Source organism: Amblyraja radiata, chromosome 1, assembly GCF_010909765.2.
Source record: "Amblyraja radiata isolate CabotCenter1 chromosome 1, sAmbRad1.1.pri, whole genome shotgun sequence".
Lineage (NCBI taxonomy): Eukaryota > Metazoa > Chordata > Chondrichthyes > Rajiformes > Rajidae > Amblyraja > Amblyraja radiata.
This window is the reverse complement of record NC_045956.1, coordinates 162152289-162166608: the sequence shown is the minus strand read 5'-3', so window position 1 is coordinate 162166608 and position 14320 is coordinate 162152289. Positions and strand designations below refer to the sequence as shown.

Here is a 14320-nt window from a genome sequence, read left to right as displayed (position 1 = left end):
CACTTGCTGCCTGGTCCACTAGCCCCGCCCCTGCTGATGTAACCACACTTGCTGCCTGGTCCACTAGCCCCGCCCCTGCTGATGTAACCACACTTGCTGCTTGTCCACTAGCCCCGCCCCCTGCCGGTGCAACCACACTTGCTGCCCTCTCCACTAGCGCCGCCCCCTGCCGGTGCAACCACACCTGCTGCCCTCTCCACTAGCGCCGCCCCCTGCTGAAGAAGGGTTTCGGCCCGAAACGTCGCCTATTTCCTTCGCTCCATAGATGCTGCTGCACCCGCTGAGTTTCTCCAGCAATTTTGTGTACCTTCGATGTAACCACACTTGCTGTCTTGTCCACTAGCCCCGCCCCGGTCGCTGCAACCACACTTGCTGCCCTCTCCACTAGCCCCGCCCCAGCGGGTTCAACCACACTTGCTGCCCACTCCACTAGTGCCGCCCTAGCGGGTGCAACCAAACTTGCTGCCCTCTCCACTAGTACCGCCCACCGGGTGCAACCACACTTGCCGGCCCTCTCCACTAGCGCCGCCCAGCGGGTGCAACCACACTTGCTGCCCTCTCCACAAGCTCCGCCCAACGGGTGCAACCAAACTTGCTGCCCTCTCCACTAGCGCCGCCCACTGCCGCTGCAACCAAACTTGCTGCCCTCTCCACGAGCGCCGCCCAGGGGGGTACAACCAAACTCGCCGCTCCAGCCGCTGCAACCAAACATGCTGCTCTCTCCACTAGCGCCGCCCAGCGGGTGCAACCAAACTTGCTGCCCTCTCCACAAGCGCCGCCCCAGCGGGTGCAACCACACTTGCTGCCCTCTCCACAAGCACCGCCCCAGCCGGGTGCAACTACACTTGCTATCGATCACAACCACAGATCAAATCTACTTAACCTTATCCACTGCCTGAGGATATAGGGTGGTCATGGAGGCACAGCGGTACAGTTGCTGCCTTACAGCAAAATGTAGCGCCAGAGACCCGGGTTCGACTATCCCGACTATCTCTGCGTAGGTTTTCTCCGAGATCTTGTTTCCTCCCACACTCCTACAGGTTTGATAAAAATGTAAAATTGTCCAAGTTGGCGATATGCAGAGTACTGCCCTGCCGACTACAAAATTCAGAAGGTAAAGTGTTGGATGGCCCAGAACTTCCTCCAACCAAACGAGAGTAAGTCTGAGGTCATCTTTCTCGGCCCCTCGGACTCAATCAAATGATAGCAGGCAGCCTTGGAAGCTTTACCCCATTACTCAAACCTCAGGTCAAAAACCTTGGCGTGATATTTGAAATTTGACAAACAAGTCAATGCCAGCTAAAATAAAACAATTCCTCCAGTTTGATGACCTCGAAAAGATCATTCACACATTTATCTCCTCCCGCCTCGATTACTGCAACTCCCTTTACACTGGCATCAGTCAATCTTCCCTGTCCCGCCTGCAACTGGTCCAAAACGCCACAGCGAGACTCCTGATGGGCACCCGAATAAGAGACCACATCACCCCGATTCTGGTCTCTCTCCACTGGCTCCCTGTGCAGTTCTGAATAAATGTCAAGATCCTTCTTTATGTCTACAAAGCCCTTAACGGGCTTGCCCCCACCTACATCAAAAGTCTGCTTACCCACAACACCACCTCCAGGTCCCTCAGATCGGCCGACTTGGGGTTACTGAACATCCCGCGGTCTAGGCATAAGCTCAGGGGCGACCGCGCCTTTGCGGTTGCAGCTCCTACAATGTGGAACAGCATCCCTCTTCCCATCAGAACTGCCCCCTCCATCGACTTAGTCGAGATTTAAAACTTATCTTTACCCTCAAGCCTTTCTTGACGTCCTCTGAGGGAGGGCTTTATGTACGTACTTAATCTATGAACCAGTGTTGTATAACGTTAGTACCTCCACCAATGTAAAGCACTTTGGTCAACGAGAGTTGTTTTTTATGTGCTATAGAAATAAAAGTGACTTAGAAACATAGAAAATAGGTGGAGTAGGCCATTCGGCCCTTCGAGCCTGCACTGCCATTCAATATGATCATGGCTGATCATCCAACTCAGTATCCTGTACTTACTTGCCTTCTCGCCATACCCCCTGATACCTTTAGCCACAAGGGTCACATCTAACTCCCTCTTAAATATAACCAATGAACTGGCCTCAACTACCTTCTGTGGCAGAGAATTCCAGAGATTCACCACTGTGTGAGAAAAATGTTTTTCTCATCTCGGTCCTGAAAGATTTCCCCCTTATCCTTAAACTGTGACCCCTTGTTCTGGACTTCCCCAACATCGGGAACAATCTTCCTGCATCTAGCCTGTCCAACCCCTTAAGAATTTTGTAAGTTTCTATAAGATCCTCCCTCAATCTTCTAAATTCTAGCGAGTACAAGCCGAGTCTATCCAGTCTTTCTTCATATGAAAATCCTGACATCCCAGAAAGCAGTCTGGTGAACCTTCTCTGCACTCCCTCTATGGCAAGAATGTCTTTCCTCAGATTTGGAGACCAAAACTGTACGCAATACTCCAGGTGTGGTCTCACCAAGACCCTGTACAACTGCAGTAGAACCTCCCTGCTCCTATACTTTTGCTCAATCTTCCTGCATCTAGCCTGTCCAACCCCTTAAGAATTTTGTAAGTTTCTATAAGATCCCCCTTCAACCGTCTAAATTCTAGCGCGTACAAGCCGAGTCTACCCAGTATCCAGACTGGAGTTGACTTGCTGCCCTCTCCACCAAAGGTCCTATAGCGGCTCTGCTATAAGATCTTTGCTCTCGACAAGCGCAGCCCAGCACACGTCACCCTCCCTGCGGGCGCAACCAAACACGCTGTCCGGCTCCACAAGTCCCGCCCACCCTCACGCATCCGCGCACCTGATTGGACACAGCAGGATAAGCCCCACCTCCCGGGGCGATGCCCATCGCTGATTGGTGTCGCCCCACGTCAATCAGGCGGCGGCGGGTTCGCCTTTCAAGTTGGGTTGACGGGAAGGGCGGCGGTGATCCCCGACACACGCGCACACACGGTTTATTTTTAAATCCCCTTTCCGTTAGCTTATTCGTAAGGAGAAATTTAGTTTTGTTTAAATCGTTTGGCGCTGGCTATAATTTAACAGCAGCTGCAGTGAAGCTGACATTCCCCCCCCCCCACCACACACACACACCCGCGGTCGGTCGGTCGGTCGGTGCGGAGCGTTGGCGCCGCTCTCTCTCTCTCTCTCTCTCTCGCTGCCATGTTCGCTGCTCCTTCCCTCGCTCTGCTCCTCCTGCTCGTCACCGCCGTCACCACCACAACCGGCTTCCTCACCGAGGCCAATGCCGACGCCGGCACCGTGATCCCGGCTGAAAGTAAGTCCAGGTTTCTGAAGAAGGGCCACCTATTCCTTTTTCTCCCAGAGATGCTGCCTGGCCTGTTGAGCTAGTTACTCCAGCATTGTGTGTCTCATCTCCTCCTCCTCCTCCTCCTCCTCCAGGCTTCTCTGGTGTCTTGTCTTTGTTGTGTCATTGTGTTGCCTTGAATTAAATCAAATGAGGAAGGAAGAGCTCTTGACCCAAAAGGGAAGAGCAGCTGAGCGGGTCAGGCAGCATCTGTGGATGGAAATAGACAAGACGAGGTTTCGGGTCTGAACCCTTCATCCACATTGACTGTCCACCTTTCTCCACAGATGCTGTCTGACCCGCTGAGCTCCTCCAGCTGTTGTGCCTTTTAAAAAAAAAAACTAGATTCCATCCAGCATCTGCTTCTTGTGCCTCCATTGGACAGACGATTAAGCATTTTATTTGCAATTAAGGCGGAATCTGCGGGCAACTCGACAGAAAACTGCCACTCTGTTTCCAACTTGCTCTTGTCATTTTTTCGTAATGTAGAAAAGACATGTGAAGGGGGAAGAAATGGACTCCAAAGCTGTTTGATTAATAGTCAAGAACGGTGGATGTGGGATATTGAGAATTTAATGTTTGTCATTGGAGATCTGTCATGTCTGTTGTATGGCCTGCATCGAGACTGCAAGGAGAATGTAGATGCTCCTAGGAATCTGAATGACCACACTTGCAAGAAGTGATGGTGCATTGAACAGCTTGAGTTCTAGATGAAGACACTGCGTTGCATCTGTTTGGATGAGAGTTATATGGATAGCATTTTTGGAGATAGTCACCTTGTAACTGCAATCAGAGAACGACAGTGGAATTCTCTACTACAGAAGGCAGTGAAGGCGAATTCACTAGATGTATTCAAGAGAGAGTTCTTGGGGCTAACGGAATCAAGGGATATGGGGAGAAAGCAGGAACATAGAAACATAGAAATTAGGTGCAGGAGTAGGCCATTCGGCCCTTTGAGCCTGCACCGCCATTCAATATGATCATGGCTGATCATCCAACTCAGTATCCCGTACCTGCCTTCTCTCCATACCCCCTGATCCCTTTAGCCACAAGGACCACATCTAACTCCCTCTTAAATATAGCCAATGAACTGGCCTCAACTACCTTCTGTGGCAGAGAATTCCAGAGATTCACCACTCTCTGTGTGAATGAACAGGGTACTGATTCTGGATGATCAGCCATGATCATATTGAATGGAGGTGCTGGCTTGAAGGCCCGAATGGCCTACTCCTGCATCTATTTTCTTTGTTTCTATCTAAGAAAAGCAGGCAGGTAATCAACAAATTCTCAGAATGCATCCCACTATGGAATTATTTTTCTCTGTTGGAAAATGGTTGGGGTGAATGCTCTGTTTGTGATCATGGCCACTGCCAAGATCATGGCACTGTGGATGGCTTAGCTACTACACAAGTGGCAAGAACCAAAAATCCAAATGTAAAAGTGGTAGGTGATTCATTGATGAGAAGAGGAGGTGGGTGATTCTGTAACCGCAGAGGTGAATACAGGATGCTGTAATACCTGTGGACCTGTTCTTATTCCAAGCCAAAGTAGAAGATTAAAAAAGCAGGAATTTAAAAATTACAATCTCTGGATTACTTCCAGTACTATGAACTATATAGTAAAGGATAGGAGGATGGATCAGATGAATGAGTGTCGGAAGAGGTGTTGCCTGAGCGATAACTGGGGCTCTGTGGAATTTTCCATATCTTCACTGGCCACAAAAGAGGTGGCAGTTAGATAATAGACAATAGGTGCAGGAGTAGGCCATTTGGCCCTTCGAGCCAGCATATTAGAACTGAAACGCTGATGTTCCAGCAACTCATCTAATCGGTCCAGAACTTCTTGATCTAAGTATAGCCAACTTGTTGGAGCAAGGAACATGGAGCAAACTTTCCACAGGATTCAGCTAGAATCTTTGGGGCTTGTGGAACCTTTGGTTTTTGGAAGAATCTGGTTATTTCTGAAATTTCCATCACTTTTTCTGACTTCAAACGCTTTTCTTCCTCTTTTAACCGTTTCTCTTCTTTTTCTTTTCTTCCAATTTGGCCTCTAATGCATCTTGTTTTTCTTTCTGTTTTTCCTCCTTTTCCTCCAGTTGATTGGCGAATAGCGAATGTGATTCCGTTTCTTTTAATGAAAGGCAGTAGGGATCAGCAAGTAATTATAGCCCAATGAATTCAACATCAGTGAGAGGAAATTTAAAGGAAAATGTTCTGAGGAACAGGATTAATTGACACATGGAGGCAGGAATTATCAAAGGAAGTTAGCATGGCTTTGTGAAAGGGAGATGCTGTCTGACCATGTTGGATGAATTTTCCAAGGAGTTGAATAATTGTCGATGAAAGTGGCGTGGTTGCTGTTGTCTACATGGACTTTACGCAGGCCCTTATCAAGGTCCCACTTGAGGGATTAATCTAAATATTTAACCAATGAAATCCAAAATTGACTTTTTATAGGAGCTAGAGATTATGGTGGTTATTTTTTGTGATTGGAAGCCTGCAACCAAGAACTGGGGCTGGGACGCTTGCTATTAGTTAAAATTTTGATAAGAGGTTTAGAAATATGGCAGATTCAATTGTATATGAAATATGTAAGCATTTTTGGAGGATTAATATGGCTAGGATATACATAATAAAGTAAAATGCTAGTAAGTATTGAGGAACGGAGAGAGCTTGGTAGACATGATGTCCAAAGTAAATATGCTGATTCAGAAGGCATACAGAATACTTGCCTTCCTTAGATGGAGCATTAAATGCAGCAGGTCAATAGAAATTATTTGTTAGGTCTTTGTGTGCACTTCCGGTCACCACAGTTTAGGAAGGATGCCCACTCAGTGGGTTGCAGAAGAGATTCACCAGTGGTATGTGACAGAGCATTTCATTTATGAGGAAATTTGAAAGGCTGGATTTGTTTTCTTTAGGGAATACTGAGAGGACAACCTGATTCGTGTAGACAGAATTATAAGGAGCATAGTTAGGATCGACAATGAGAAGTCTTTTTCCTTAGCGGAGGTACCTATAAGCAAGGAACTAGGGTTTAATATAAGGGAAGAGAGATTTGCTGGTGATTTGAGGATTCATTTTCACCCAGAAGGTGGTTGAAATGTGGAACTGAAGTAACGGTAGAGATGGGTACTCTTACAATGAGGCTCTAAAATGCCATGTTATTGAAGGCTGGGGACCGAGTGCTGGCAATATAGGACAAGTCTGTAGGGAGCCAAAGAGCCTGTTTACCTGCTGTATGACAATTACATGCGACTCTTGATTGATGGAGTTAAGGGTTGGGTTGATTGCAGATGAGATGATTTAGCACTATGTGTGTGGAATTAATTCTTTGGTAATGTCTCCAACCTCAATAGGCTACTCTCTGCACAACATTTTTGGTCATTTTAACAATCTAGAAGTCTTAGTTGACATCACTATATATGATTGTGAGAATGTTAATGGAAATAAATGAACAGATTAATATATCAGTATAATTGGCCAAAAGGAAGATGTTTGTTGTACAAATCCAGTAAAGGGCCTGTCCCACTTGGGCGACCTAATCCCTGAGCTCTGGCGAGTTTGCCCTCGACTCATACACGCAGCGTGGTCGACACGAGGTGGTAGGAGGTTTTCGTAACTCTCCTTCATGCTCGAGAGTAGTCTCCGCATACTCGAGGCCTTAGCTAGGTTGCGGTGTTTTTTTCAATGTGTTAAAAAATGCCCGCGGGTAAAAAAAGGTCGCCATGGAAAAAATCGATACTTTTTTTACTCGTAGGTATAACCGTAGTAGGTCATAGTAGGTCGGCACGTTAGTCGTAGGTAATTGAGTGTAGTCAAAGGTAGTCGTTCTTAATCGAGATCGAAGGAGGTCGTCTTCACTCTCCACTATTCGGTGTCCAATTTTCCCGAAGTTAGTCATAGTTAGTCGAAGCTAGTCTTCAACATAGTCGAAGGAGGTCTTCAACATGTCATTTTTTTCAAACTCTTCTAAACTCGCCAATTAGGTCGTCCAAGTGGGACAGCCCCTTTATGCTTTTTAGAGAACAAAGTCCAATGTGACTTTGTAGTAAACTATTTATTTGAAATATATGGACAATTCAAATAAATGTGAGGTGATTCATTTTGGTAGAACAAACCAGGCCAGGACTTGCACCGTAAATAGTTGGGCCCTGGAGAGTGTAGTAGAATAGAGTCTTCTGGGTACATTGTTCTGTGAAGGTGGCTTCACAGATGGATAGGATGGTGAAGAGGATGTTTGGCATACTAGCTGTCATCAACTAGCATATTGAGTACAGGGTTGGTACGTCATGCTACAGATGTACAGGATGTTGGTAAACTCACATTTGGAGTAAAGTGTGCAATTCTGGTAGCTTCTCTCTTGGAAGAGCATCATTAAACTGGACAGGGTAAAAAAATATTTATGAGGATGTAATTGGGTCGAGAGGGTTTGAGTTAAAAGGATAGGGTGGGTCTTATTTTCCTTGGAGCCATGGATATAGCGACATATAAAATCTTGTTGTGAAATATGAGATTGTATTCTATACCCACTATATTAAACATTGCAATCTTCCAGGAAGCCTCAACTTATTTTTATTCATAAAAATATATTCCTAGTTTTCTGTAATAGCAGTTTGTGAAAAATGCTAACAGCTTAGATGTGCTTTATATACCACTGAAAACTTTGAGTAGAATTGGAAACATTCAGAATTCATGAGATTTTACAAGTGGGTTAGTTGTAAAACTCTTGAAATTTGATCAATGGAAACCCATAAATTAAGCCAATTTTGTAGTTGACTTTTTCACATCTGTTGACACTGACAATTATAATTTTATGTACTGGACCATTTTTTTCCAGATTAGAAGTGGGAATCTAAAGCAGTCATTGGGGGAAATGTATTTGTATTCTAATTTGAAAGATTATTAATTACTTGGGTATGCTATTCCAACTGTCCAATGGCAAGGTGTCTGTGATTATCTTATTTATTTTATTTATTGATGGACAATAGACAGTAGATGCAGGAGTAGGCCATTTGGCCCTTTGAGCCAACACAGCCATTCAATGTGATGGCTGATGATCTGGGGTCAAGGAAATCGTTCAAGTCACGGCCCTGTTTCCACCAATCTTTCCACCACTTCGCACAATAAGGGCAAGACGCCATTGTATGCAGATGCCGAGAAGTGTATTCAGCTCTGGCTGAACAATTTCTAATCTTGTGATGTGGACTCGATAAGAAGATTGATGATCTTATTTATTAGTTTGTGAGCTGCTTCAAGAAAAGAGTAATGTTATGGTAAAACAGAGCTGTTGACTTTAGATGTGTTGATGTTTGTCCCACAGGTCGTCCCTGTGTTGATTGCCATGCTTTTGAATTCATGCAGAGAGCACTGCAGGACTTGAAAAGAACTGCAAATAACTTAAATACAAGGGTAAGTCTGGATTGCTCTCCATGGCAAATTCATAAAACAATAAATTAAAGTACAACAAATTAAAACAGACTTTGATTTCTTTAAGAATATTACAGAGAGCATGCAGCATAAAAGCATAATTTCATCTTGCCCGACCCATGTGAGATTTCTGTTCCATAAATTTACTCCTATCCATGCTCTCATCTCTTCTTCGCCTTTCTACGCTCTTCACAATATATGTATCTTTACCATTGCTCTACAATGGCAAGTTCCACATTCTAAGCACTGCTTGTTTGGAGTGATCCTTTTTATTTTTCTTGTGATTACCACATATTGCTTCTCCTCATGTGGAAACATCTTGAATCTTCTATACCATGTACATTCATAATTTCCTTCAACAGCTAGCAAAGCACAAAGTGCTGGAAGAAGGATCATGGCCTGAAATATCTTCAGTTCTGGAAACATAACATATAAATTCATTCTGCACCATGTCCAAAATCTTTGTCCTCTTTTTGTCATTGTAAAGAGCAAAAACAATAACCCAGATGTGGTCTGTGAGTTTCTATGCATTTAACATGTCTCATTCATGAACATGACCTCTTTATTTTTCTCATCAAAATTTAATGCATCAAAATTGGATTGAAATTCATTTTGTCAATTGTTTGTCAAGTGATAAATGTATTAACATATTGTAATTTATTATAGCCTCTTCACTATTGCACTATATTTTGTTATTGTCTTAAACTTAGAACTTGTGTTTTTGATCCTAAATACTTAATATTAGTTCATAGAGTCTTCCAGCACAGAATCATAGAAACATAGAAACATAGATCAGGTGCTTTGGCCAGCCAGTTCTTTGGCACCACTTTGTAATGAATTATTAAAGATGCGTAACATATCTGCGCTCCCAGTAGTCTTTTAGAATGTGTGAATTAAATCCTCCTACGGGTTTTATCATCTTTGAATTTGGTTTGGCTATTTTTTTTATTCATATGAAATTTAGTTACAAGATATCTAATTTTATGTTCCTATGTCACATGTGCTGGTTAAACATTTAAACAAAATATAAATGATTTTGCTAATGACGCCTATGATTTTCATTCCTGTTGCCCTATTCTCATTCTGTCAGTATTGTTTTACTTAGAATAAATGTCACAACGTTTGCATGAATGAATCAGATAGCTTCTGTTAATTATATATATGCTTTCATGGACAGATAAGCTAAAGTCCCCAGAACAACCCATCTTGGCTATTTTATTCAGATCAAATAATTTTCTAATGTCCGCAGGTAAGGAGGATGTAGACGAATTACAGAGGAATATTGATAGGTTGTGTGAATGAACAAATTGTTGGCAAAAGGAGTCTATAATGTGGGAAAATGTGAACTTGGTCTCTTTGGGGGTGGGTGGGGTGCAGGAGGATTTTGAAATAGATCATCGTACAGGAGATGCTGAGTAGCTTGAGTCTGTACTCATTGTTCTTTAGAAGAATGAACGGCAATCTTATTGAAACATAAACAATTATTTGTGGGTTCGACAGAGTACAACCTATTCCTTGTTAGAGTTTTTTGTAATGTCTTGACTTCACCAGAATTAGACAAATGTTTGAGAAATTGATTTGTTACTTGTAGATGGATGTGGACTTTCATATTGTGCACTCCCTGATGGAAGAAGAACGGGTTAGCAGAGGAAATGTGAGGATGTTGCTGGGACCAAAGATTTAGTGTTATAATAATAAAGTGTGATTGCCTTATCTGGACTTTTATTTTGGAATAAAGGAGGCAGCTTTATAGATCTCAATTAAATAATTGAGGCTTAGACAGAACCAATAGAAATACTAATTTCTCTTGGAGGTCAGTACTTGGGCCGCATAGATTTAAGCCAATTGGCAAAAGCGCCTAAATGCCCACTTAAAGAGCTACAACTTGCAGGACAATGGACCTAGAACTGGAAAAGGAGATGAATCAGAATTCAGTTTTTTGCCAAATGGATACAATTTGCAGATTGCCTTCCTGTGTGATAATTATTTGAGAGTCTATGAATTTACTTTCAAATATGCATCTATATTTACTAAACTATTTCTGATTTTTAAATCTATAGATTAATATTTTTGGAATAATAGTGAAGTTGTAACAGTTACTTTAAAGGGTCCCGAACATTTGCAGTTAAATTTTTAAAAAGTGCAGATGCTGTTAATCTAAAATAAAAACTAATAGTCGGTCATCTGCAAACAGAGATGTAATGCTGATGTAGACACAAAATGCTGGAGTAATTCAGCGTGACAAGCAGCATCTCTGGAGAGGAGGAATGGGTGACGTTTCGGGTCGAGACCCTTCAGAGAGGTTAAGACGGACTGAGCAAAGGTGTTCAGCGAAATGATCGCCGAGCTTGGTCTCGCCGATGTATGGAAGTTAACACCTGGAACAGCGGATACAGTAGATGAGGTTGGAGGAGGTGCAAGTGAACCTCTGCCTCACTTGAAAAGACTGTCGGGGTCCTGGGATGGAGTCGAGGGGGGAGGTAAAAGGACAGCTGTTATGCAGCATATAATCCTCCAACACTTTCGCCACCTCCAACGGGATCCCATTACTGGCCACATCTTTCCATCTCCACCCCTTTCTGCTTTCCGCAGAGCTCGGTGATTGTTTCACTGAACACCTCCGCTCAGTCTGCCTTAACCTTCCTGATTGTTCAGCACTTTAACTCCCCCTCCCATTCTCAATCTGACCTTTCTGTCCTGGGCCTCCTCCATTGTCAGAGTGAGGCCCAGTGCAAATTGGAGGAACAGCACCTCGTATTTCGCTTGGGTGGCTTACACCCCAGCGGTATGAACATTGACTTCTCTAACTTCAGATAGCCCTTGCTTTTCCTCTCTCTCCATTCTCCCACCAGTCTTACTGTCTCCGACTACATTCTATCTGTCCCACCCACTCCCCTGACATCAGTTTGAAGAAGGGTCTCGACCTGAAACGTCACCCAATCCTTCTCTCCAGAGATGCTGCCTGTCTCGCTGAGTTATTCCAGCATTTTGTGTCTACCTCCGATTTAAACCAGCATCTGCAGTTCTTTCCTACACATATAATGTAAGGCGTTGGTCAGGCCGCATTTGGAGTACTGTGAGCAAATTTGGGCCCCATACCCGAGGAAGGATGTGCTGGCTCTGGAGAGGGTCCAGAGGAGGTTTAGAAGAATGAATCCAGGAATGAGTAGGTTAGCATATGATGAACGTTTGACAGCACTGGGCCTCTACTTACTGGAGTTTAGACGGTTGAGGGAGGACCTCATTGAAATTTACGGAATAATGAAAGGCATAGAGTGGGTGTGGAATGGACGTTTCCACTAGTGGGAGAGTCTAGGACCAGAGGTCACACATAGCCTCAGAATTAAAGGGCGCTCTTTTAGGAAGGTGAGGATTTTTTTTGACAGAGGGTAGTTAATCTGTGGACTCATTGTCACAGAGGACTGTGGAGGTCAAGTCAGTGGATATTTTGTAAGACAGAGATAGATAAATTCTTGATTAGAATGGCTGTCAAGGGTTATGGGGAGAAGGCAAGAAAATGGGATTAGGAGGTAGAGATTAGCCATGATTGAGTGGCGGCATGGACTTGATGGGCCAAATGGCCTAATTCTATTCCTATAACTTGTAAACACATTTCAGGTTAAAGCTCGTTCATATTTTTGGCATGTTATGTTTTTATTATAAGTAATATTTACAAGTTGGATATATTTGCCACTATGTGACCATGTGTTTTGACACTTGTTTAAGAGTAACGTTAACATCTGTATATTTGCAGACGAATGACCTGCTCCTGAGAGTGGAAAAGCGGGCTTTGTGTGACTGCCTGCCTTCAAACCTATAGACTGAGGAATTGGAACAATTGAGTACCATGACACTTTGTTCAGAATAAAACCCTTTGAATCATGTGGTACGCATACAAGTGAACTATGTTGATGAGAATATGGTTGAAGGTTAGTTTAGCTGGGGATATATGAAACTTTACATGTCACTGCAGATATCCATGTATCAAGAGTCTTTTAAAAAAAGACTGAAATATTTCAATTTATGAAGCTGCTGTTGTTTTGATTTCTCCTGTGTCCTGTTTTCACCAAGTTCCTATACCTTTTCCTTTCCTTTATTTACCATTCCATCTCCTGAATGTTTTCCTTCCCTGCCTCTCACTCCACCGCCCCTAAATTATTTAAAATCTATACCCAGTATACCCCCCCATCAAATAAACAGACGTTTTTAATGTGAGGAATTGCATATTGATGTGAGTGTGTACGTGTTTTACAGGTACTGTAATTTGTCTGCACTTTTATTTATACTGTACTTAGAAAGCATGAAATGTGATGTAATAAGAATTTAATGTTTCTTATGTTCTTGCTGGGGATTCGACAGAAAGGTTGTGTTAAGGTAGAAGTTTGGCCATGATGTTAAAGGATGGCACAGCAGACTGGGGTGGGAGGTAGGGAGAGCAATAAGTGCTGTTATAATACTTATGCTGATATAACACTACAGTAACATTCCGTTGCATTTTATTATTGGTGAGTAGACTGTACTTTGTTGCAAGATTTAAATATTTAGCTGTGGAAATGTAATGTATAAGATTGATAAGTAGTTTTATTAACTTGTATTGATCCTGAAATTTAACTTATTTGACAGTGAAAATGGATGGTACAGTTGCCATTGTAACTTTTGAAAGTAAAATACCATTCAACAGAAATGATGATTGATTTATTTCATTGCATTCATACAGTTCAAGTAAATATGTGCTTCAATTCCAATTCATACTGGCTTACTATTTTTTCCAAAGTTATTGTAAGAATTAGATATTGAAACAGTCTTCCTCTTCACCACCTTCAATTTAATGTGGCTCAATTTTCTGGGGGGGGGAAATCTGCCTAGTTTCCTGCTCCAATATACCTGTCCCTTAAGGGCCTGTCCCACTGTACGAGGTAATTCAAGAGCTCTCCCGAGTTTAAAAAAAAAATCAAACTCGTGGTAAGTACGTAGCGGATACGTCGGAGATCGGGACGTCTCTTAGCGGCTCAAACTGCGAACGGCAGGTACTCGGGAAACGCGGTAAGCTCGTGAAGATTTTTCAACATGTTGAAAAATGTCCACAAGAGCCCCGAGTACCTACGAGCGGCTATTACCGTAATTCTCCGAGTTCGAATCAGGGGAAACTCGGGAGAACTCTTGAATAAGCTCGTACAGTGGGACAAGCCCTTTACAATGTTCTGATCATTTTGTTCTTATGCAGATGGCTCCAATCTTTGAGGTGATAAGAAACTAGGAGAGAGTTGAGCCTATGGTTGTCCAACCATCTTTACCAATGGTTTTCAGCAACTTATAGAAACAACATTTGTTTAGATTGGAGGCAGGCAATGTATTTGTTTAGTTTTCCAAATCGGGTGCAAATATATTTTCCAAATTTGAAAGTTATAAGAATCTTCAAAAATCCAACTAACTTTCTTTCTTTGGTTGAAAAAGATTCAAAGGACAGAGGCAGGATGGAAAAAAAATTGCAGATCTTGATCTTCTATTCTATCTAATCTTAAACTGAATATTTAGCAGTACCA

The 14320-nt window shown here is 43.0% G+C and overlaps 1 protein-coding gene across 1 annotated transcript; it reads left to right on the top strand.

Moving 5' to 3' along the window:
* Nucleotides 1–2925: 2925 nt before the first annotated feature.
* c1h4orf48 (chromosome 1 C4orf48 homolog) lies at nt 2926–13461 on the top strand. The gene is made up of 3 exons (XM_033034388.1): nt 2926–3318; nt 8671–8759; nt 12532–13461. The coding sequence occupies exons 1-3, from the start codon at nt 3204–3206 to the stop codon at nt 12595–12597; spliced, it is 270 nt and encodes an 89-aa protein (XP_032890279.1). The 5' UTR covers nt 2926–3203; the 3' UTR covers nt 12598–13461.
* The last annotated feature ends 859 nt before the right edge of the window (nt 13462–14320 follow it).